Source organism: Pinus tabuliformis, chromosome 6 (genome assembly GCF_031772625.1).
Source record: "Pinus tabuliformis cultivar Carrire ecotype Pingquan chromosome 6, CPIR1, whole genome shotgun sequence".
Classification (NCBI taxonomy): domain Eukaryota; kingdom Viridiplantae; phylum Streptophyta; class Pinopsida; order Pinales; family Pinaceae; genus Pinus; species Pinus tabuliformis.
Window position 1 is genome coordinate 1,769,674,462 of NC_142292.1, and position 25,991 is coordinate 1,769,700,452.

The 25,991-nt window shown below is 38.2% G+C and overlaps 1 protein-coding gene across 1 annotated transcript; it reads left to right on the top strand.

Moving 5' to 3' along the window:
- The first annotated feature begins 4,557 nt into the window (after window positions 1–4,557).
- Window positions 4,558–9,240, top strand: LOC149266042 (uncharacterized). The gene is made up of 5 exons (XM_089406931.1): window positions 4,558–4,887; window positions 5,046–5,147; window positions 5,236–5,638; window positions 6,083–7,044; window positions 7,153–9,240. The coding sequence occupies exons 1-5, from the start codon at window positions 4,558–4,560 to the stop codon at window positions 9,238–9,240; spliced, it is 3,885 nt and encodes a 1,294-aa protein (XP_089263057.1).
- Window positions 9,241–25,991: the final 16,751 nt, after the last annotated feature.

Consider the following 25,991-nt stretch of genomic DNA (forward strand, 5'->3'; position numbering starts at 1 on the left):
AAATCACATAGGAGACAATCTAGATAACACTAATTAACTATATATATATTTGAGTTTATGACTTCTGTGATCCATATTAATTATAACAACATCTTTTGGTAAAAATCACATAGGAGGACCCGGATGCGGGTGACACAATGCAGCATTAATGGTTTTTATGCAGAATGGAGGTGAGGGGACGGGCCACTTGTCTGATGGTGCCCCTCCCCATATCACCCTGAAGCGCCTTCATTACCATCTGCAGGCAGCATTCAATATAGGTTTAGTTCGGCTAAAAGCTTGTCAGTGTTGGGTTATGGAGATACCTCACTTCAGTTCTTCACCATCTCCCCTGCTCTGCAGCATCTGCCCGCCTCAGGCCTTTGAGCCCTGCCTCCGCACTGTAACTGGCCGATGCTGCTGGATTGTTTGTTGTGCGGATTTTGACAATGGCTTCCATCATTCGCATTCGCCTCTCTGCTTTATAATTTCTGCCCAGTTCAGTACTGTGTCGCCTCTTATCCCCACTGCTACTACCCTCTCTGCCTTAGTCCCTCTGGTTTCTGCTCCTTTTGAGCGCCCTGCCAGCGATTTCAATATGGTTAGGCACCGTATGCGTAGTCGCAGGGGAGGAACCAGGGGAGGAAGCTCTCGCCCTCCGGTGGAGCGCTCCACCTCCTCTCCTTCCCCTGAACTGCATCACTCACATTCTTCTGGAGATGGTAGACATCCTAGTACTAGGCAAGGAAGAGGTCGGGATCGCTCTTTCGGTGTTATTCTTGATGATTTTGTTGTCCATTCTAACAATTCTCCTCCACCCCTTCATACTGCTCCTCACTCTGCTCATTTCAGATTCAGTAGCTCTCTGATTCAGCCAGTCATTACTACTTCTATTTCCATTTCCTTCTTTGAAGAAATGGCTGACTCAGCCTCTTAGGTTGATATCTCTAACTCGCAGCAGGAAGGCGCTCTGAGGTGCAACAATTGCATGATTCTAGTAACAATGTGATGGCTAACAGACTCCTTACCTCCCCTGGTCTGAACTTGGGTGGTATGCTGCATGGTGAAGGGAGCCGCTCTGCTGCCATGCACCCCTTTGCTGATTCGTGCCATGACAGTCCCGCTTTGCAGGATGCTTCTGGCGTCGGAGGAGAACCTCATGGTGGTGGGGGAATGCTTCTTGGCAGCGCTTCAATGAACGTGGCTGATGACTGGGCTTGCCCAATCATCGAGGAACCCCCCAGATGACCTATGCTAAGATGTTGTGGCATCCAGGTAGCAGAAAGCGGCAGACTGAGTTTCGGCAGAGGCTCACGGAGGTTAGAACGTGGCAGGCTAAGGCCGTCTTGATGTCTTCTATCTGGTTCTTTTTGGTTTTTGATAATCTTAGTGTGGATGTTAGTTTCCTTTCGGGACCAAATGTCAGAGTTTTGTCTCACTACCTCATAGTGAGGTCTGGTCTCAAATCTGTTACCATTTTTGAAGGTTATGACCTTGCTGGACTGGTTTCCCCAATGTTGGGGTAGTCCAGATTTTGATGTCACTTTGATAAACTTGTTCGAGGCTTTTTCCTCTTTGTATATTTTCTGTACATTTCAATAGACTACTTTTACTTAGAAAAAAAAATTCACATAGAAGGCTTTTGGAACCAACCAGTGTGATTCATCTTCAAGACAAGATGAGGAATCAGATCTAGGCAATGAAATAAATAGATGAAGAGAGCATCTAACTAGCTGTTAGAAAATAATAGCTAGTATGACTAAAAAACTGCAATTAAGATTTGACCAAGAAAGAGAACCAAAAATAATTTTAATTATTAGTTAATATTTCTAAATTAAGTTAAAAAAATTTAATATAACAAATAAAATCAATTTAAGTTATAATATTATATGAAATAAGAATTAGAATTCTAACAAACTATTCCAAGAAATAATATTAATAAAATAATAATAATAATAATAATATAAATATTATTGTTAAAAAAAAATATGGGAATATAGAGCAAGAATCCCAATTTGAATATTAATTATTAATAATATTATTAAATTAAATTCTATTAGAGTTACAATTAAAATCAATTTTATAGAAGTTATTAAACTAAAAAAATATTATTGTGTGTGATACTATTAATAAGGATTAGTATTCTAATAAATAATTATAAACAATGTTGTTAAGATGGTATTAACAAATATTTATTCTTCCAAATAATTAAAAATACTATTACTAAGAAATAGTAATAAAAATATTATAAATATTATTGCTTATATATATATATATATATATATAAAAGACAAACAAGAAAACTCAAACAACTTTGGGAAGAAAGAGCATGGATTCAACACCTGCTAATACTCTAGCCATCGTCTCTAGCCATGTCTTTGTTCAGATTAACGAGCATGTTTTCAATTTCTAAGGCCTCTCTAAATTTAGGATGATGAAAATGGTCAATCTTAGCCATGACACTAGCATCTTTTATGCAGATGTGATGACTGGTCTTCTCTGCATGTTCCGCCAAAGGAGAGCAGTGAGACCTTCCATGCTTGATGTCCGTAGCATGCTCACAAATCCTTTGATTTATTGATCGACCAGTCTCACCAATATAAGGAGCCCCACAAGAACACGGAATAATGTAAACACCCTTCCCATCCTTGGGGTTAACTGGGTCCTTCACTGAACGAAGAGAACTCCGAATAGTGTAAAGGGGTCTAAAAGAAGAAGGAATATTATGTTTTTTCAAGATCCTAGCGATTTTATCCATGGTCCCCTGAATAAAAGGAAGATGAACTCCAGAAGATTGATCCTTGGGATCGATCTTATTCTTAGGACCTCTTTCCGCATTAAGGAAAGCCCTAAGACCCGGGGACTTGCTATAACCATTCTTATTAAAGACCTTAAGGAGGTGGGTCTTTTCATCTTCAAGGTGATTTTTGTTAGAAACTCGCAATCCCTAAGTGGGTAAGGTATTGAGAACCCCTAGTTTTTTAGCAGGGAAATGATGGGAACTAGCATAATAATAATATCACACATAATTAATAGTATCACACATAATAATATTTTTTAGTTTAATAACTTCTATAAAATTGATTTTAATTGTAATTCTAATAGAATTTAATTTAATAATATTATTAATAATTAATATTCAAATTGGGGTTCCTACTCTATATTCCAATAATTTTTTTTTTTTTTTTTTTTTTTTTTTTTTTTTTTTTTTAACAATAATATTTATAATATTATTATTATTTTATCTTGGAAGGAAAGGAAGGAGAACCAGGGATCGAACTGATGCGGCGCGTTAGGGTTTGAGAGAATAGGGTTTTCAGAGCCAAAGCGGATGGAAACGGAAGCCTAGGAGGCGATAGAAGGGTTAAACGGGTGCAGGAGGAAACTTTGCAAGGGTAAAACGAACGGTGGAAGGGAGAAAGAAAACGGCCAGGGCTGAAGGGTTCTATGGAAGGAAAACAGGGGAGGGGAGAGATACCCTCCTTTAGGAATGTAGTAGCAGGCGAAACAAATGGAAGCGGATTGCAAGGGACGCAGAAGGAGATCAACAGAGATGCGCCAGTGCTGGGGAATCGATGGCAAGCAAGAACGGGAAGCAGGTGTTTACCTAGGGCACAAAAAAAACCAAGGTATGTAATCCCAAATAACAAACTTGAAGATTATAGGTGCTATATGAGAGATCATGCTTTGATCTGTAAGTTTATAGGGTTCTGGCCATCTGAAAAGGATTTAACAAAATGGATACAACAAAGATGGAGGCCAAAAGGGCATATAGATCTAAAACTAGGAGCAAAAGGCTTTTTCACAATCATTTTTGCAAATCTAGAGGATAAGGAGAGAACTTTTGAAGAGGGGCCATACTTTATGAACAATGCAGACTTATTTATGAGGCACTGGGAGGATAGATACAACCCAGATAATGAGAAACTGGTGGCAGCTCCCATCTGGGTCAGATTATTCGGATTACCAATGGAGTTTTGGGATCCTGATATATTGGAAGGGATTGGCAACTCGATCGGAACTTTTGTTAAGGTGGCAGAGTCAACCAAAAGAGGGAAGTACACATCTTATGCAAGGATATGTGTGTACATGAATATAGCAGAGCCTTTGCCGGAGTATATAGAGTTGGAATACCATGATGAAATATGGCAGCAGCCAATAGGCTACGAGCATATTCCCTTCAGGTGCAGAAGATGTCATGAGTACGAACATCTATTTAGGCAATGCCCACAAAACAGAGAGGTGGAAGCAACAAGGACACAGGAGGAAGAACAGAGGAGAACAAAAGGATCGGATACCGGGGATGAGGGATTCAAGGAGATCCAAAGGAGGAAGAAACCAAGCACGGAGGGAATGAGGATTCAACTAAAAGAGAAAAATATAGCAGTCGAAAACCAAAACAAGTTTCAGGTCCTTTAGGAGGAGGAAGATGAAAATGAGGGAGAAAGGAAGGAACAGGAGGATAACGAAAATGCACCAATGGAAATCATAAAAGATACAATAGAAAAAAGTATAACTCAGAACAGAGAAGTGGAAGAAGAGATGGGAGAAAGTCAGGGGAACATAATAGGACAAACGATGACCGGATCAGACAGTCAAAAAGATAATGGGGTCGAAGAAGAAAGAATAATGAAAAAACTGCTTCAAGAATGGAAAAACCTAGATGAAAGATTCATTCCGGAAACACAGAAACAATTATATAAAGATACATTCCAGAAATATAAGGAGAAGAAGGGTAGCACCTCAGAGATTCAAATAGATCAAATAGGGTCACAAGGAAACCAAAGCCTGGGAATGGATGGTACTGGCAAGGGGGGTAGAAAGAGAGGAAGACGAACCTTAAATGAAACGATTCAAGCAGTAGGAGAAATATTGGTAAATTCAGGAAGGGTGATACCTCTATCAGAGGTATTTCAACAACCATCAAAAAGTTATAAATGATAGTCACAAGCTAGAATATCAGGGGACTTAACAGTAAAGGTAAGCAGAGGTATTTAAAGGAAAGATTGAAGAAAGACAAACCGAGCATAATGATAATCCAGGAAATGAAAATGGGGTATCAACAGTTGGTAGAAATTATGAAAAGGACTAAGCCACAATACGAGGTAATGGCCCAAGATGCAGATGGAACAGCAGGGGGTCTGGCAGTCATCTGGAACCCTGAGGAGGTAATTTTTGAGAATTGGATTAGTTTCCCTAGAATTCTAACAGGCATGTTCAGGTTGATGGGATCAGAGGAGCAAATTCTTATTTCAGGGGTTTATGGACCGCACCCCCAGGGAGCGGAAGGAATTCCTCAAGAATATGAAAGCTATTAGAAGAATTATCCCTGGAACTCTATGGATAATAGGAGGAGACTTTAATATGATTAGAACGATAGGGGAAAAGAAAGGTGGTGTAAGGAGACCAGATCAAAATATGGAGGAGTTCAATGAGATGATTACAGAACAGAGGCTGGTAGATATTCCTACAACTAACGGTGTTCATACATGGAACAATAGGAGGGGAGGAAAAAACCAAATTGCCTCGAGATTAGATAGGTTTCTTTTATCTGAGAAAATTTTGAATCGGGATGTGTTTATAGAAGCTAAAATTTTGCCAGCCTTAGGCTCGGACCACTGGCCGATCAGACTGGAAATTGATATTAAGAAAAACAACGGTAAGAAACCATTTAGATTCGAGGCCTTCTGGCTCAGAAATCCTCAATTCTTACACAAAGTAGAAGAATGGTGGACCCAGAGTAAAGTTAAAGGGAAGGGGAAGATGCATACCATCCAGTTGAAACTCAAAGAAATCAAAGGGAAAATCAAAAAATGGAACAAGGAAGAGTTTGGGAACATCATGGAGGAAAAACAAAAATTAGAGAAAGAGATGGAAGAAATACAGCAAAAAATAATTCTGGAAGGGAGGGATGAGGAAAGAAGCAATGAGGAGGGAAGAATAATCGGCCAACTGGAAGAAAGAAGGAAACAAGAAGAGATTTTGTGGAGACAAAAGTCAAGAATAAACTGGTTGCGCGAAGGTGAAAGAAATACCAAGTTTTTTCATCAAGCTATGGTTCAGAACAGACAAAGGAATAGGATCTTCTCTATCAAAAATGCAGAGGGGGAAAGGACAGTAGAACAGGGAGCTATTGAAAAAGTTTTAGTGGATTATCACAAAGGGATTCTCACAGAACCACAAAGAGATCGGGGAGAAGCAATAGAGTGTATTTGCAAGGAAATTCCAAGATTAATAACAAATGAGCAAAATAAGGCTCTGATGAGGGCAGTAACTTTGGAAGAGGTGGAAGAAATTGTGATGAATATGAGCAAGAACAAAGCACCAGGACCGGATGGATATACAGTGGAATTCTATCAGGCAGGATGGTACTTTCTAGGCCAGGAAGTCTTGGAAGCTGTAGAGGAATCAAGAATGAAGCAAAAGATATGGCCAGGTATTAACTCGACCTTTATAACCTTGATTCCTAAGAGTAATAATTCTGAGGATGTTCAAGGTTTCCGCCCAATAGCCCTGTGCAATGTCATATATAAGATTATAGCTACTCTGATAGCGAAAAGATTAAAGCCTTTACTTCCGAATATTATTTCACCAGAGCAAACTGGCTTTGTGGAGGGACGACAAATACTTGATGGATTAGTAGTTACTCAGGAGATGATACACTCCCTAAATCAGAAAAAGCAGAGAGGAATGATGATGAAGTTAGATCTGTCAAAAGCCTATGACCGTTTAAGCTGGAAATACCTCAGAGCGGTTCTTGGAGCATATGGATTCGATAGTAGATGGATCGAATGGGTCTACAGCATGATTTCAACCCCGAATTTCTCAATTCTAGTAAATGGTGTCCCAACGACCACCTTTAATGCAACAAGGGGAATTAGGCAGGGAGATCCTATCTCCCCATTCCTATTCATAATGGCAGTTGAAGGTTTAGGGAGAAATTTCAAAAAAGAGCTAAGGGAAAAGAAAATCAAAGGCTTAAAACTATGGGGAAACAATCTGCCCATCACACACCAGCAGTTTGTAGATGATATTATGCTATTCGGTGAGGTCTCAATCAAAGAGGTGAGGAACATTAAAAGAATATTAGAAATATTCATGGAGGCATCAGGTATGGAAATTAACAAAGAAAAATCATGTACATTCATATTTAATACTCCTGATTCAATCAAGGCTCATCTAACCAGAACTTTAGGCTTCAGACAGGGGGAACTTCCTACTAAGTATCTGGGGAAGCAGCTAGATATAAACCCTACTCGAATGAAAAATTGGCAGAGTACTATAGAAAAAATAAAAAACAAATTGGCAAGTTGGTCATTTAGATCGTTGAACATTGCCAGCAGAATAGTCCTTTTGAAATCAGTCCTTCAATCGATACCTATTTACCCTCTATCCATTATGGCTGCACCCAGAGGGGCGTGCACAAAAATGAAAGAAATATTCGGGAAATTTATATGGGGTGGACCAAAACAACAGAGGAAATGGGCTTTGGTTTCATGGAAAAATCTTATGAAAAGAAAAGAGGAAGGGGGTCTAGGTATGAGAGATCCTGAAATGCTAAACAAGGTGCTAGGAGCAAAATTATGGTGGAGGTGGGTGCAAGGGGGAAATGATGTATGGAAGAGAATATGGACTCAGAAATATAATATGCCTGAAACAGTAGCGGGTAGATTGAGAGTCGAAGAAATCCTAAAAGGATCTTCAATCTGGGAACTGGCAAGCCAGAATAGGTACATTGTAAACAATCATGCCTTCTGGGAAATACGTGAAGGAAGTAGTGCTAGATTTTGGGAGGAGGGTTGGCAGCAGAGAGACAAACTGACAGAGATACAAACTTTACAAGAAGTTCAACAGAAAGCGAAGAGGGCAGGATTGGAATATGTGAGGGATTATTGGAAAGACGGAGAGACCAATGAAATATGGAGGGTGTGGAGGAAGCCAGAAGAATGGTATGAAAATATAAACCAAGATCTGGGGAAAATATATACTAAAGAGGTAGAATCGAGGAAGATTAAAACAAGATCAGGAATGGACATTCTCAGATGGGGAAAAACAATGAAAGGAACCTTTACAGTAAAAGAAGCCTACTATTTGACAACGCACCAGGAAAGGGAGGAAGGAACTACAGACTGGAGAGTGATATGGGATGGAAAGTGGTGGCCGAAAATAACAATATTCGCATGGTTGGTGAGCAAAGAACGGATTCTAACATGGGATAAAATCCAGAAGAAAGGTTTTAATGGACCCTCGAGATGCAGTCTATGCAACAGAGAAATAGAAACCCAGGAGCACATACTGAACAATTGTCCATATGCAAGATGTTTATGGGAAGAAATTAGAATACTTTTTGGAAAGACAAAGAGAGACCCTAATAGCATTCAGAATACCATTATGCAATGGGGCAAAGGACAATTCCTCTGCAGAGTGGTGAGAAGAATATGGAATTTGTCAGTGGGCTTCGTAATATGGTCTCTGTGGAAAGAACGAAACAGGAGGATCTTTCGGGAGAAAAGTAATCAACCTGCAAGAATATGGGAGGAAATATGTAAATCGATGAAAGAAACAGTTTTTTCTGAGGAATGGGAAGAGGAGGATTGGAAAATGAATCGGGAGGAAAGGAGAATAGTATCCAAATTAAATATGGACTTTGGTATGATCTACCCCAGAAAAGAGAACAGGATAAGATCTCAAACCCAGAGCCCTAACCAATTCAAATATCCCGGAGAGAATTTTATTAAGATGAACTTTGATGAGGCGTCCAAAGGAAACCCAGGGCTGGCAGGCTTTGGGGGTATCTTTAGGGACAGTAAGGAAAATACAAGGTGGGTGTTTTCGGAATGGGGAGGCGAAATGACGAATAATGAAGCAGAGCTGTGGGCGGTGCATCAAGGGTTAAGGATAGCAGTGAGGAACAGATACATGAATTTGGAGATAGAAGGAGACTCGCAGGTAACAATAGAGATGCTCCGTAAACTAAGGGATGGCAAGAGCTGGGAGCAAGTTGCTAAAAGTTGGAGGACAGCGGGGATTATCCAAGATATAGCGGGGCTACTAAGGAGAATTGAATATAAAGTTATAAACCATGTGAGGCGAAAAGGGAATAGGGTTGCGGACCTTTTGGTGAATTGGGGGAGTAAAGAACTGGTTAGAAGATTGGACAACAGCTGGTCCTCAATAGAGAATAACCCGAGCTGGGTAGAACTTAAAAACATAATCACCAATGACCGTAATGAATCAGTTACCAGACAAGGGGATGATTAAAGGACTCTCGATCGGGATGAGAACGACAGCGCACAGGATAATAAATGCTCGGCAGGTTAGCAAGTAGGACCGAGCAGGTGGTGATCAGGTCATGATGAGCAAGGACAAGTGGATCGTGGTAAGGGATATCATCTCAAGGCGAGGAGATGGTAGAATACCGATGGAGGAGGGGAGATTTGTCAGGGTGTCAGGAACTAGACAGAGACATTATAGCATGGAGAAAATGGGTCGAAAGATGAAAAGGGAGGCAGACCACAAGAGGCAAAGGAGGAGGGGAGGTATAAGCGAGAAGAGGTGGCAGAAACGAAGGAACAGGAAAGGTGCATGCAGAAGAACAAGGAAAATTGGCAAAGCAACGACAAACACAGAACGAAGAAGGAGGACGTTTAGGGATCTGGAAGAGAGAGCAGTAATTCAGAGGAGGAAGTCAGAGCACAAGGAAAATATGGCTGAGGGGAGCAGAATGACCTCAAGAAGATGGAAAAGGAGTAAGACAGAGGGAGGAAACCAAGGCCGAGGGGACCGAGAAGAAAAAGGTAAAGGAATAATGGAGGTGGATACAGAGAAGGAAATTCTCTCAATCCATGATGATTCAGAGGACGACGTTGAGATGTTCGACTCTGATAGAGAGAAAGGAGAACCAGGGAGTGAGAGTTTCGGCAGGACGAGAAGGTTAGGAAGGGCCAAGGTTCTGGAAAGAGGAAAAGATGACGCAGGGGGCTACCAGGAACATGAGGAAGGAGGGGAATGCGGAAGTCCGGCAGGAGGGAGAAGAAGGCGAGGCAGGGGAGGATATAGGAGAAGAGGAGGAGCTGGAGGGAGAAGCGGGCAAGGAAGAAGAGGAAGAGGAGGAACGACAGGAATCGGAGAGGACAGCGTAACAGGGAATGTCAGGAGGGTGAGGAAATCTATAGGCAGGAAAGTGCAGTTCGCTGAAAGGGCTTATTGCGAAAATACCAATCCAAACATCAGAAGGATTATCAAGCAGCTGGAAGAGGAGGTAATTCAGGGTCAGTCAAAGTCGGAATTAGAGGACTGGGAATATCTTCTCCCGAATCCGGGCAATACGCGTGGTCGCATGACACTATACAAACAATCTCTTCACGTCTACTGGGTTATGAAGAGACTGCTTGCCAAGGCTATGGAACAAGTAGCCATGGAAATGGCAGAATTATCCCAAGGGATACCAAATCTGAAAAAGGAGCTAAGGAACATCCAAATCACCTTGTTCATGCAGGATAAGAAGATGGACGAAATTCAGCAGCAGTTACAAGCGAGTGGATCGGGTCTCAAAAAGGAGAAGGAGCAACAGGCAGGCACAACGAACCAGTAGAGAAAGCATGATAATTAGAGGTTTTTATAAAATCTCTTTCTAGTTATAGTTAGTTATCTGTAAGACTTTTTGTTATTCTAGTATGCAGACTAAAAACAATTTTAATAGCCATAAGGGTGATGTGTATAAAGCATGGAAAGACAGAATGAGAACCTTTTATTTTTGGATAGCTATCAAAAACTTAAGGTGGTCAATAAACCCGGTTTCCCCTCGGGCCGGGTTGAGATCACCACGAGCATGTAGTGATCTCAATTTGCGATAATAGAAAAAGGTCTCTCCCTAGCTTACAAAAAAAAAATATTATTATTATTTTATTAATATTATTTCTTGGAATAGTTTGTTAGAATTTTAATTTTTATTTCATATAATATTATAATTTAAATTTCCCGGATGCGGGTGGAAATAGTGGACGCTGAGGTGGCTGCCAACTGGGTTGGCGTGTGGAGAGAGCACATGGCCTCCCACAGGGCAGCATAAAGATCCAAATATGGCATTAACCATCACCATAAATGCGCCTTGAATGAACACTTCCACCACTTTGATAATCGACTTCAACCTCGGCTCAAAGCAATGATGGGCTCTTGGGAAAATACCACTTCTGCTCCTGTCGTTCCTCCTCTGCAACCTCAACCCCTGCACTGCCTCTACCCTCATGCAGTGGCGGCGCCCAGTTCCCGCACAACCACTGGGAGACATTGTAATCTTTATTGTTGCATTGATTTTGGCTCAGGCATCCATTTCACCTATAGCTTGAATTTGCAAATTCTCATCCCCTCGGCACTGGTAGCTCATCCCTCTGTAGAATTTCCTGTTAGCTCTGCTGCAACACTGCAACCCACCGCGTCTAATTCGAACCAAAACTCGCCTCTAATTGCAGAAAGCATGGTGAGCCATAGGATGCATAGCCACAGAGGTGGGAACCGAGGGAGCCTGAGTCGCTCCAGGCACTCTTCTGCTTCGGAGACCACCTCCTCTTTGGTTGAGCAGGACACTGGCCGCTACCCAAAAACATGTAGTGTCAGAGTTGTTTCCACTCAAAGGCCTCTGCTACGCCTCCCTCCACTTCCGGCCCTTCTCCCAGAAGCACTCCACTAGCTCCTCAGCCACACTCACAGAACGCTCAATTTACCTTTTGCTCTGCCCTGAACCAACCCCTCATCACTGCCACCATTACCATTAGTTTTCATGAGGAGAAGCAAAATTTGGAGGCACAAGACTCTGAGGTTGGCGATCGAATCACAGCAGCTGAGGAACACAGAGCAATGGGTGATGGCCGCACTGAAGCAATGAGGCTCTCAGGCATTGCTGCGGGAGGATGCACCACTACGGGGAGCAGCCAACCCAAGGCCAAAACAGAACTGGCACAGTCGAGTCTTCAGGGTGCAGGGGAGCGAAGCACAAAGCTGCTAACCAAACGCGCAAGGAAGGAAGTGGAAACGGCTCCGTAGATGAATTGGGTCATCGATGAATACTGCTGCATCATCGAGGAAGAGCAACCAGAGCTGCAGACAGGTGACATGGAGACTACGCCACTGGAAAGTGGCGCCATGGACGAGTACAGATGCTTCATAGTGAAGGAGCATCCTCCGTCGCCGCCACGTCCCTAGCCGCCACCTCGATGACATGTGTTCGCCGCCTGGTCTACCACCTTGCTACCATTCAACGTGCCATGCACTTGCCTAGTAGACTGCCACTCAGCTGCCACGTGTCTCAAGTTCATTGGGACTTTGTTCTTCAGTTTCTGTTTTTTAATGGTGTTTTTCTTGGGGAACACTACAATTTTAGGCTCTTCAGTTGGGTTTACCTTTTTAGTCTCCTTAGATACAATGATGCAAAACTTGTTAATTTGCTGATTTCCCCTGCGTGGGCAGCAAGATCATATTTTTGAGAAACTTCGATTAAGAACTGGTTTCCCTTCTGGGCAGTTCAAATCTAGCTTTTTTGTTGGTTGATGCCTTTCCTCTGGCATAGCTAAGTACAGGCTTCGGCATCTGTGTAGGATAGTTTTCTTACCTTAATAGAATTAGGATAACTTAGAATATATATATATATATATATATATATATATATATATATATATATATATATATATATATATATATAGATATATATATATATATATATATATATATATATATATATATATATATATATATATATATATATATATATCTATATATATATATATATTATAATTTAAATTGATTTTATTTGTTATATTAAAAAAACTTAATTTAATTTAAAAATATTAATTAATAATTAAAATTCTTTTTTGGTCATTTTCTTGGTCAAATCTTAATTTCAGTTTTTTAGTCAAACTAGATGTTATTTTCTAATGGCTAGTTAGCTGCTCTCCTCATCTATTTATTTCATTGCCTAGATCTGATTCCTCATCTTTTCCTGAAGATGAACCACATTAGTTGGTTCGAAGCGCATAAACAAAATTATCTCCTATATGATTTTTTACCGAAAAATGCTTTTCTATATGATTTTTACTTGAAAATGTTATATATATATATATATATATATATATATATATATATATATATATAAACTTAAATGTTTGAATTTTTTTAATTAATTTTTTTTAAATTAAATTAGAAATAATTAATTTATTTATGTATTCAAATATATATTAAAAAAAAAAAATTATACTTAAAATTATATTTCAGAATTTTAATTAAAATATATATATATATATATATATATATATATATATATATATATATATATATATATATATATTATATATATATATATATATATATATATATTAATTTTAAATATTTATACATTCTAAATAATTAAAAATTATATATTTAAAAAAAATCCATATATCGACTGTTCAACCATACAAAAACTATTCTCCATGATGATGATGATGATGATGGTTGACGTCCGCTGAGACCAAATAATGATCTATCGAACCTAAAAAGACAAATTATTTATTTTGATTTCAGATTTTATTCCTATGCTCAAAAAGCTTGGAGAGAAGCCTCCCGAGTTCACTATAATTTTGGCATTGTAAAAGGTTAGGAAGGTCAGTATTGTAACAAAGGTTGTGAAATTGAGATCTAATGTGGTTGTATGTAGGGCACTCTAAGAGGAAGTGGTTTTCATCCTCGATGCTCCTATTCTCACAAATATGGCAGATCCTTTCCATCCATGGCGTTTTAGGAACTGCCCAACGGCCTGTTTCACTATGGAGCTCATGAGAATTCGTTCTAATCTTTGCTATATTAATTTTCTTCTTTGAGCTAGTTAAAATAGAGAGATACTTTTGATCTTCAAGGGTGGGGTTGATGACCTTCTTATAATAACTTAATTTTCTTTTACACGCTAAATCTTTCTCACACCACAATTTTTCTTTGAACTTAGAAGTAACAATATCTTTAATGTTATTTATGTTTTGCAAAGCATCATTCTCATTGATCTCCCAATATTTTAACCAGGCCCTTGTGTCTTTATGCCATCCTCGGTTAAGCCTTAGGTGGTTTTGGCTGGAATTTAAAGCTAGCTTAGGAAGTCTATGATTGTCTATTTTATTGAGCTTGTGCTTGTACAACAGAAACCTGAGCATAGCTAGGCTCTCAATAGGAGAAAGACCTGCTTCTATAAGGAGAATAGGATAGGGTGTATTACTTTTAATTTTCAGGTTATAAGTTATAAAACGCTTCTGGATTTGCTCAATCTTTCTCCATGATTCTCTGGAGATGCTGCAGCCCCAAACTTCACAGCCATATAAGATAACAGGAGTGACTAAAGTTTCAAAGAGGAACTTCTTTCTATCCCACATTACGAGGTTTGCTGTTTTACAATTATTTTCAAGACCAAAATAAGCTTTCCATCCCCCATTGATCCTTTTCTCAATGCTATGGTTCCAGTTGAGCTTGTGATGGATATCAATTCCTAGGTACTTGTAAGAATACACTTCCTCCAAGTTATTATTGTCATACATAAAATTAGCGCAAGTGTCCTTCTTGGATTTGATAATCATAACTTTTGTTTTGTCAGTGTTAACAGTCATACCCATGGTAGAGCAGAAATCCTTAAGAAGCTTGAGTTGCTTATCAAGATCAGAAGGGCACCTTGCCAAAAGAACAATATCGTCAGCATAGAGAAGAAGGATAACGACTATCCAGCTAAGATCGTGCCATCACATCCTGCTTCTTCTAAATAACCTTCGAGCTTATCGATGTAAATGCCAAATAGGGTAGGGGAGAGGGGACAACCTTGTTTAACTCCGATGTTACACTTAATATCTTTTGACCACCCCTCATTGTTCTTTAGCTTGGCAATTACATTCTCGTATAGCCTTATAGCAGCAGCTCTCAACTCAAGAGGAACCTTTAGCTCTTCTAACCTATTCCAAAGGTTGTATCTAGGAACCGTATCGAAAGCCTTTCTAAAGTCTACAAAGCAGCAAAATAAATTGGATTTATCATTACGACATTCCTCCGCAATGATCCTAAGCGTAACAAGGTGGTCTGTTGTTGAGTGATGCCTTCTGAAACCTGCTTGGCCTTTAGCCCGCTTACCTTCACTTTCAAGCCATATGCTTAACTTTTTTTCCAGAATACTACCATACAACTTGGCTAAGAGAGGGCTGATCATAATTGTCCGATAATTAGAGGGGTTATTTGTATCTCCACTTTTAAAAATAGGGATAATGAGGCTCTCAGTCCAAGGTTTAGGGAACCCTTGCTTAACAGCTTGATTGAAAAGCTTGTGGATGTGGGGGATGAGGACAGGGCCTCCAATTTTTAAGATTTCTGCCTGGTAACCTTCAATGTCCTTAGCTTTCCCATTCGCGAGGCGATTAACCCCAAACTTAATGTCTTCTAAAGAGAAGACTTCTTTCTTTGTGAGCAGGGTTTCCAAATTATCCATGACATTAGGAGATTCATAAAGCTTTTTAAGATAAGAATTCCAATAGTGAAGAGAAATTTTATTATTATCCTTAGTCTTCCTAGTCAGAATCTGCCTCCAAAATTTCTTAGGAGCTACCTTAGAGAGGTGTAAGAGATTCTCCTGTCTTTGACGAATGTACTGCCTCTTTTTCCTTTTAATTAGGGCTTTGTATATTCTTATCTTGTCCATTTTAAGAGAATCATCAACAGCTTCCTTAATTGCTCTCCTCTCATTTTTACAATCTTTGTCATACCAAGGATTGGTTTTGCTATTTCTTTTATTATTTGAGACTTCAATTGAGAACTTTTTAATAGAATATGAGAGGGTTGTAGTAAAATTATGATATAGGTCTTCTATGTTGTCTATACTAGATAAAGGAGGCAAATTAGTTTTTAATTCATTTAGAAAGAGATCCTTTTTATTTTTATCAAATATTAAGTTTTTTTGGTTGTAAGTATTATTTTCTATGGGAACTCTATGCATGACAAAATTGAGGGTTATAAGTAAAGGCCTATGATCGGAGTCAGGCTCGTGGTCGTTTAAGATGTCAAAGTTTATCATTTCGTTGTATAATGGAAGATCGGAAATAACGTAGTCTACCACGCTGCTACCAAGTCCATGGATGCAGGTCATCTTGCTGGAATTGGGCCACTTTTTTAGACCGTTGCAAATTATGAGATCCTGAGCACTACAGAGCTTGACTAGCTCTGACCCAAACAAATTTTCCCCGAGGTCTTCAGAGCTCCTTTTGTACCTACTAGCTAGGGTAGGGTCTTCGTCTAACCAAAGAGGATTAGGGTTGGAACGATTGCTTAGAATAATAGCTTGGTTGTTTGAAGTTCGAGCATTAAAGTCACCTATTAAAAGGATATTACCATCATTCCTTAGGCTAGAAATATCATTCTCTAAACTATTGTAAGGGTTAGTTTTATCTAGATTCTTCTTCTTATAGAAGTTAGAATTAATGGGGGGGAAATAACATATTGCTATGTAGGACTTTTTATTATTAATGTCTCTGATCTCTATCCAACTAAATTGGTTGTAAGGGTCGTTTTTATAAATCCTAACATAGGGGGAGATGTTCTTCTTAATGTAACAAGCTATTCCCCCAATGCCTCTACGGGAGGATCGATTGTTCCACGTAGACCATAGCGTAAAGCCATCTATGTTAGGGACCTTAGATTCTTCGTGCTCCCATGTTTCAACAAGCAAAATAATATCAACATCATTTGAAATCCAACTTAGCTTGGGGCCTTTGTTCCATGGGAAGCCCCGATAGTTCCAAGAAAGGATCCGGAGCATGTTTAATTGCTATTGATTACTATCTTTTTGGTTTTTGTCTCGAATAAAGGCTTTTCTATTTCTGATTATTGCCCATTTTCCTTCCTTTCTAGCTTCTTTTACCTTTTGAACCTCCCTTCTTAATTCTGCTTGATCTTCTGGAATGAGATCTTCATTTATGAATATTCCCGTTCCTTTTAGACTTGAGGTTATTTTATATATTTTATTACCGTAAAATGTGAGGAAATCAATTAAATGAGAATAAACCATGTTGAGTTCCGAGGTCGTATGGAGTATACGCAACGATTTAATAAGAGATAAATTCGTGTAGGGAGTGTGGGTTCTGTGGTGACATGCTTTGTTGGCTTCCTTCCTCGGCTTCAAAGCTTTGCGTGCTCCATTGTTACATGTTTTTTGGTAACCTTCATTACTTTCATGTTTTGGTTGTGACATGTTTGTCAACAAGTGTGATTATTTACAGTAAGAAAAACAAAACGCTTAGCAAGCGTGTAGGCCAAATATCAATGTTATTCGTTGGTAATGTAAATGTCACTGGTTTAAATAGTTTAAACCAAAATACAGTAAGTGAACATTAAAAACTGTTATATATATATATATATATATATATATATATATATATATATATATATATATTAATATTTTAATATAATGTTAAATTAATATAAAAAAGGCTGTAAAATAATTTAAAAAATAAAATATTTTTATTTTGAAATAAGTTATAGTTTTTGGGCAAGTGGTATTGATAAGCTGTTCATTGTACTTTAATATTAAATTAAGTTAAAATATTTATAAAATATTTTTATTTTGAAATAATTTAATTGGAAATGGTCATGGAAATGAAGTCTTACCGAATCGGAAATCTTGGGTTCATATCTTGTGCTATTCCCTCGATAGGAGTGAAAAGTTATGTCAAGCTTACAAACAAAAAGAAATGAGTATGGTTTTTGGGCATGTGGTATTGGGTTCATATCTTGTGCTATTCCCCCGATAGGGGTGAAAAGTTCTGTCAAGCTTACAAACAAAAAGAAATGAGTATGGCTTTTGGGCATGTGGTATTAATAAGCTACGATATTGGCCCCTCGTATTGTAACAAAGCCTAAATTATTATGAACCATGATTAATATAATTTTATTTTTTTACGCTTTATCGATATGAGTTCTTAACAAAAGCATAACATTAACCAATGTTCACATGTAACTAGTAGAAATCCAACCCATAACACTCTATATATAGAGTTGTAAAAACATATAAATATCATGTGAAATTAAATTCAATTTCTACCAAATACTTTTAATATAATTTTTAACTTGAGCATTTGAAAAATGTATCACATTGTTAAAAAAATTCAACCAAATGAGAGTCTATGTAGAGCTATAGTTATAATGTCACATAAAAGCAAGAATTAAAAAAAAAGAAAGAAAAAAAGTAAGTATTTAATACTAAACCAAATCATTTAAAAACAAATAGTGTTTTGTAAAAAATCGCATTAATAGTGTTTTGTCAAACCATAGCGTGGTTCATCGTCAGGATAAGATGAAGAACAAGATCTTGACATCAAGTTAAATAAATGAAGAGAATTAAATTTGACTAAATAAATAATATTTTCATATAAAGAAAATAGACTATATAAATAATATTTTCATATAAAGAAAACAGTTACACTAAATAAATAATTTTTTAATATAAAAAATATTATAATTAGAATATACTTGTTAATATTGAATTAAGGAAAATAATTAATCAAAAGGAAAATTTTAATGAAATGAATATCTAAAAGAATAAAAAATAAAATATTTAGGTCAAATCTAAATAATCAAAACAATAAAACAACTAATAAAATCAATATAATAATATAATAAAATAAAAATATTATTTGGGTTAAATTTAAATAATCAAAACAATTAATTCTAAAAAATTAAAAAAATAAATAATCAAATTTAAATAAAATTATTTACGTCAAATCTAAATAATCAAAACATTAAAATAAAAATAATATTTAGGTCAATTTTAAATAATCAAAATAATTAATTCTAAAAATTTAAAAATAAATAATAATAATGTAGAAATTCTGCAAATTCTCTACAAATCTCGCTCTGAGACCTATGTAGAAAATATGACTGTAGATTAATTCAATAATGCAATATAACCAAAGTAGAATACTATAACCTACTTATAATTAGAATATACTTGTTAATATTGAATTAAGGAAAATAATTAATCAAAAGGAAAATTTTAATGAAATGAATATCTAAAAATTAAAAAAAAAAAATATTTAGGTCAAATCTAAATTATCAAACCAATAAAACAACTAATAAAATCAATATAATAATATAATAAAATAAAAATATTATTTGGGTTAAACTTAAATAATCAAAACAATTAATTCTAAAAAATTAAAAAATAATAAAAATAATAAATGATCAAATTTAAATAAAATTATTTACATCAAACCTAAATAATCAAAACATTAAAATAAAAATAATAGTTAGGTCAAATTTAAATAATCGAAATAATTAATTCTAAAAATTTAAAAATAAATAATAATAATAATGTAGACATTCTGCAAATTTTCTACAAATCTAGCTCTGAGACCTATGTAGAAAATATGAGTGTAGATTAACCCAATAATGCAATATAACCAAAACAAAATACTATAACCTACTTCTACTATCAATTTGCGGAAGCTTAAAGATCGAGCAAAATGGAGCTGAACATATCGAGTAAGATCGAGCTAAACACATATAACCAGAAGAAAAAGAATTAATGCATAATACACATGAAAATACTCAAGGGAAAGCCTGAGCTAAAAACCCCACTATCTATATTATCATACAAGGTGGAAATACATAAGAATCATACAAAGCCTTAGCTCTCATAGCTAGCTAGCTCTTAGTACAATCCTGACATATGTTCACAGGCAATCCTGGCTTCTCACAAGCCTTCCTCTCTGCCCTCCAAGATCTTATTTCCTTGCGCTGTTCCTCTACAATGATATTCTCCAACCAAGTGAAAAATTGATCTCACACATCTCACACCCTGTCAGAACTGCACAATCCTCAAGGAACCTTGTTGCTTCTACATGCATGAGTTTTCTTTATAGGAAAACACATGCATCAACTGACTGTTAACTCTCTATTAGTTCCTCAAATAGTTTGGAACTAATTTAACTAGACATAACTCATTAAACTAAGCTAACTCATTACAAATCAAATATAACTCAATCTTATCTCCTTAATTAAGGGCTAATCTCCTTAATTTAAGGGATAACTCTTGCATGACTTCAAAAAGACTTCTAACTTGAACTTCTCCAACTAATTGAGACAAAATAACTTAATTAATTATTTCCAAGTAGCTGGTGAGACTAAATTCGATTTTAGTTCACAATTTTAATTCAAAGACAAATTAAAATTGGAATTTCAAAATTCTATTTTTATCATTTCTTGTTGTTATTTTCAACAAATAATAATAATAATAATTATTATTATTATTATTAATTAATTTAATAATGAAAAGAATAATTAATAGTCTATTAGTAGTTAATATAAAAATCCAGAGGAGAACAGAGGCTAGGGTTTGCTAGAAACCTGGGCAACTTGTGATCACAGTACCAAGCTCTGGAGGAGGACAGCGCCAGGGGTGCAGAACTTCGCAGAAGAGGGCAGGTTCTGACCCAACAAATGAAAAACACGGGGTCCATTGGGACCCCATCGTACAAACAGGCAATGATGCAAAAAGGAAAAACCCCACTGGATGGGGTGCAGATCTCTAGATCTGAGAAGACAGGAAAGGAGGAACCAAGCAAAAAAGGGAAACTAAGTGAGGAGCCCAGGACTACTCAGAGGTGAAAGGAAAAAAGTAACAACAACAGTACAATAGACAGAGAAAAGGAAAACCATGTTCCTGAACAGGGACCACAAGAAAAGGAATCTGAGGAAAAGATAACAGGACATACTGAAGATCTGCACCATTCTGAAAAATATCAGGAAGGAATAGGAACAGGGGATAGAAAGCAAGAGAACCAAGGGCATTGCAAGCCTAAAACCTCAGAAAACCTATGGGTAATAATCTCCGACCTGGAACTACAGGCTTACCGAGATCATATGGCAGTACACGCAGTGATCTGCAAGTTTATGGGTTTTTGGCCAACAGAACGAGCCCTATGCTTATGGATCAAGCAACAATGGAAGCCAAAAGGGGATGTAAGGCTTCACCTGGGAGCCAAAGGATTCTTCATGGTGGTTTTCAAAAATTTGGAGGACAAGGATCGCATCTTCGATAGAGGGCCATATTTTTTTGCCTTAGCCAGACTATACATGAGACCATGGAAACCCAACTTTGCACCTGAACAGGAAACTTTCAAACAGGTACCTGTCTAGATACGCCTGTTCTCTCTCCCGATTGACTATTGGAGACATGCGACGCTGGAACAGATAGGTAATAAGTTAGGTACCTTCATTAAAGCTTCGGAGGCAACAATACAAAAGAGGTATACCTCCTGTGCTAGAATCTGTGTCGAGATGGATGTTTCAGGGGCTCTGCATGAAGGTCTCTGGTTGGAATATAGGGATGAAGTTTACTTTCAAGCTATAGACTATGAGCAAATCCCATTTCGTTGTAGAAAATGCCATGAACATGGACACTTATTTAGGGAATGCCCAATGAACAAAACAATGGAAAAGCCCAAGGATAACACAGGGCAAAATAAGGAAGCTTTCACCCGACCTCATGGTAAACAGAGAGCCAACAGGAGACAACAACATAAAGCAAGCACATCCATTAAAAGCACAAGCAATGCCTTTGAGGTGCTGGAATCAGAAATAGAAGAAGAGGAGGCCAATCAAGAGAAAAATCTGTTATAGGTTGTCCAGAACAATACAACACAAAGGACACAAGATCCCAATCCCATCCCTTCAAATAACATCCCTCACTTTCCAATACTAACAGAAGAACTGGAAGAAGACTCAGAAATGATAACCAGTGAAGTGGGTATAGAGGACATGGATCTCAGCGACATCCTAGAACAAGAAGGTATGGATCTACTGAACATGGTAGAACAATGGAAGAAGAAAGGCATAGAACACATACCTGAGGAGGAGGTGAATAGAGTAAACTCATTATTCCTTGCAAGACAAAAAGCAGAACTGGACATGCAGAAAAGAAGCTCTGGAGCAACAAAAGGATTGGGGTGAAAGCTCAAGGACTGCATCAAACCACCAACAATCCCAAGCACTGGAAAAAACGAGGCAGAAGAACAAACAATGAGGCCCTCCAAGAGCTCGGTCAAATGCTTCTTAACTCAGGTAAGATGAAAGCCCTTGAGGCTTTCACACTTACTTCCTAAAAATTTGTCAATTATGAAAATACTTTCATGGAATGCTAGAGGGCTAAACAGCCAAAAGAAACAGTGTCTATTAAGGAAAAAAGTCATAAATGAACAACCTGATATGATTTTTTTGCAAGAAACAAAATGTTCTAATCAGATAATGAAAGTAATAAGTAAAAAAATTGGCAAAAGAATGGAATGCATAGAGGTAGAAAGGATTGGAATGGAGGGTGGCTTAGCTACTCTCTGGAACCCTCAGGTTATACATCTTATCTCTGCAAAGGCATCTAGATCAGCCATTTCCATAGAAATCCAGATCATTGGGAACTCAGACACTTATCTTTGTACTAATGTGTACAACCCTCAGAAACTAGAGGAAAAACTGACAATGCTTAGAAGTCTCTCCAACCTGCAGCAAAGATATCCACTAGCAAAAACAATTTATGGAGGAGATTTTAATATGATCACTTCGCTCACAGAAAAGAAAGGAGGCATCAAGATGCTCAATCAAGATGCAGAAGCTTTCAATAATTTTATCAAAACAGCGAAGCTTGTCGACATTATCCCCAGGAGTGGAGCTTATACCTGGAACAACAAAAGGGGTGGTGAAAGGAAAATCGCCTCTAGACTTGACAGATTCTTAGTTACAGAAAACATTCTTCTTGAAGGGATCATAGTGGATTCAGATATTCTACCAAGTGGAGGTTCGGACCATTGGCCTATATCTATGAACATGGCCATCCTTGGCACCCCAAGGAACAAACCATTCAGATTTGAAAAGTTTTGGCTCAGCCATCCGGAGTTCATCTCAAAAATAAAACAATGGTGGAATGAGCCGCTAGAAACAAGAGGAACCAAGATGTACATACTCCAAGCCAGACTCAAACATATCAAATCTAGATTAAAGTCCTGGAACCAGGAGGTCTTTGGCAACATATTCAAAGATAAGAAGCTACTGGAGAATCATCTAGAACAAATTCATAAGGAGTGGCTCCAGGGAAATATCAACCAGGAAGTAATAAACACAGAGCAGATACTCATGCAGAAGTGGCAGGCCAGATGTCACCAGGAGGAAACCTTGTGGAAGCAAAAATCCCAAATCCAGTGGCTCAAAGAAGGAGAGAAGAATACAAAATTCTTCCATCACTCGGCCATTGATCACAGATGTGCAAATAAAATCATCAGGATGAAAAATGAACAGGGTACCTCTGTACAAACCCATCAGGACATCTTAGCTCTTCTAATTAATCATTTCAGCCAGATTGCTTTGGAGCCAGACATCAACAGAGAGGAAGCTATAAGAGATATAATGACCTCCATTCCCAAAATAATATCAGAAGAGCAAAAAAAATCTTTGAATCGCCAGATTACCATGGAAGAAGTGGAAGAAGCAGTGCGAGACATGCCCAATGGTAAGGCTCCAGGACCGGATGGCTTTACCATCGATTTTTATAAAGCCTGTTGGGAGATAGTCAAGGTGGAAGTTTGGGAGGTGGTGGAGGATTCCCAACAATCCTCATCCATCCTCAAATCCCTCAACTCAACCTTCATAACCCTTATACCAAAAGAGGATGAAGTAAATACTCCCTCAAAGTTTCGACCAATTGCTTTATGCAATGTTCTTTACAAAATTATCTCCAAAGTCATAAGCAACAAGCTAAAACCAATTCTTCCTGGAATATCAGAAGAACAATCAGGGTATGTGGAGGGACGCCAAAATAATGGACAATATACTACTAGCTCAAGAGATGATTCATACTCTTCAATCTCGGAAAACAGATGGCATGCTCATGCAGTTGGATCTTTCTAAAGCCTATGATAAAGTTAGCTGGAGCTACTTGGAGGCCCTTGGTTTTGCTAAGCGATGGATAAAATGGATTCTAGCCCTAATCAAGTCTACCAGATTCTCCATCCTGGTAAACGGAGCTCCCACAACCTCGTTCACACCAACTAGAGGTATTCGACAAAGGGATCCCTTATCCCCCTTTCTGTTTGTTATATTAATGGAAGGTCTAAGCCGAATTATCAAAAGTGCAAAAGAGGACAACTTAATTCAAGGTCGTCAACCCTTTCCCCCTAGCCCTGCCACCACCCACCAGCAGTTTGTTGATGACACTATGCTTCATGGCACCCCCATGATTCGAGAGGCTCAAGGCTTCAAAGCCATTCTCAAGTGTTTCAGCAAAGCCTCAAGTATGGATCTAAATCTCACTAAATCCTCTATTTTCTTTTTCAACACTCACCTTGCAGTCCAAAAAAATCTCTCCAAAATCCTCGGGTTCAAGAGGTGTAACCTTCCCTCCAGATACTTAGGAGTTCCTCTTACTGACAAACCTTGGCAAAAAAGTCATTGGGAGAAAATGCTATCCAATTTGGAGAAACGCAGCAAGCATTGGACTCATAGAGCCCTTAACTTTGCAGGCTGACTTGTACTCACTAAAGTTGTCCTCTAGGCCATCCCTCAGTACATGCTTTCCACTCTCTCAGCCCCTAAAGGTGTGCTTCAGAAAATAAGACTTATCCAAAAAGACTTCCTCTGGTTAGGAAACTCTGTCAAGCAGAAATGGTCCTTAGTAGCTTGGGAAAAGATATGCAAACCCAAGCTCCTAGGTGGGTTAGGCCTACAAGACCCTTTCACTATCAACAAAGCCTGTGGAGCTATGTTATGGTGGCGGTGGGTAAAAGAACTGAACACCCCCTGGGCAAAGCACTGGAAAGCCAAGTATGTAGATAATTGCAGCTCTCAGAATCTAAGTAGAATCCAGGAACCTCCAGAAGGCTCCCCAATTTGGAACTTAGCAAGAGCCAATCGAAGCATAATACAGGAGCATAGTTTTTGGGAAATCCATAATGGACAAACTGCTTTGTTTTGGGAGGATGCCTAGCAGCAATTTCCCAAACTTGAATGCCCTAATTACCTAGCAATTCAAAGGAGAAACCAAGAAGAAGGAAAAATAACAGTCAACCATTACTGGAGACCTAACACAGTGAACCAGCCATGGAAACAATGGATATTCAACGACACCCCTCAGTCAGAAGAAATGGATAATAACCTACTGTCCTTACAAACAGGTCTTGCTAAAAGAAAAATCCGCAGCGCTCAGGAGGCGAATCAACTGAGATGGGGCAAGCTCGAAGGAGGTACTTTCACACTAAAAGAGGCAAGAGCATACATAGAATAAAGGAACCAAGAAGAAAAATTCAATTGGCACAATAGGGTCTGGGATGTAGATCTTTGGCTGAAGATAAAAACCTTTTTGTGGCTCCTGATGCACTACAGAACCCTCACCTAGGAAAACCTATGAAAAAAGGGATTCATAGGCCCCTCACACTGCCCCCTCTGTGAAAATGAGGAGGAATCAATGAATCACCTCCTTAATACCTGTGAATGGACCAACAGACTATGGAATTGGATGGAGACAATCTTTAAGAGCACGGACAGGAACCGAAATTCAATACAGGAAAGCATAGTAAATTGGAAAATCAATTACTCCAAGTCTCAAACAGTTAACACTTTATGGAAATTAACCCCTGGTTTCTTAGTTTGGTCAACATGGAAAGAGCGGAACAGAAGAGTGTTTCAGAACGAAGTCAGATCCATAGAGACTATTAAAGCTAATATTCTTCAGAACATGAGGGAAACGACTCTTACCAGGTGTAAAGCCGAACAGGACACTGAACCGTCTGCTACTGACATTCAAATTTTGTAGGTGTTTGGAATAACTGCAGGTACTTCATCCATCTCGTCTGCACTTCGGCCTCCACAAATCCCCTCCATAACCTCTTGGCATATGCCTCAACCAGGTTTCCACAAACTGAACTTTGATGGGGCCTCTCGGGGCAACCCTGGCCCAGCAGGCCTAGGAGGTGTCCTTCGTGACC

Bases quoted from the DNA above. Each gene is read 5' to 3' on its own strand.
- LOC149266042 (XM_089406931.1), top strand. From the start codon at position 4,558: ATGACCGGATCAGACAGTCAAAAAGATAATGGGGTCGAAGAAGAAAGA. The intron at 5,639-6,082 runs GTAAGAAACCAT...TCAAAAATGCAG, and splicing joins TGATATTAAGAAAAACAACG to AGGGGGAAAGGACAGTAGAA. The intron at 7,045-7,152 runs GTGAGGAACATT...GATTCAATCAAG, and splicing joins GTGAGGTCTCAATCAAAGAG to GCTCATCTAACCAGAACTTT.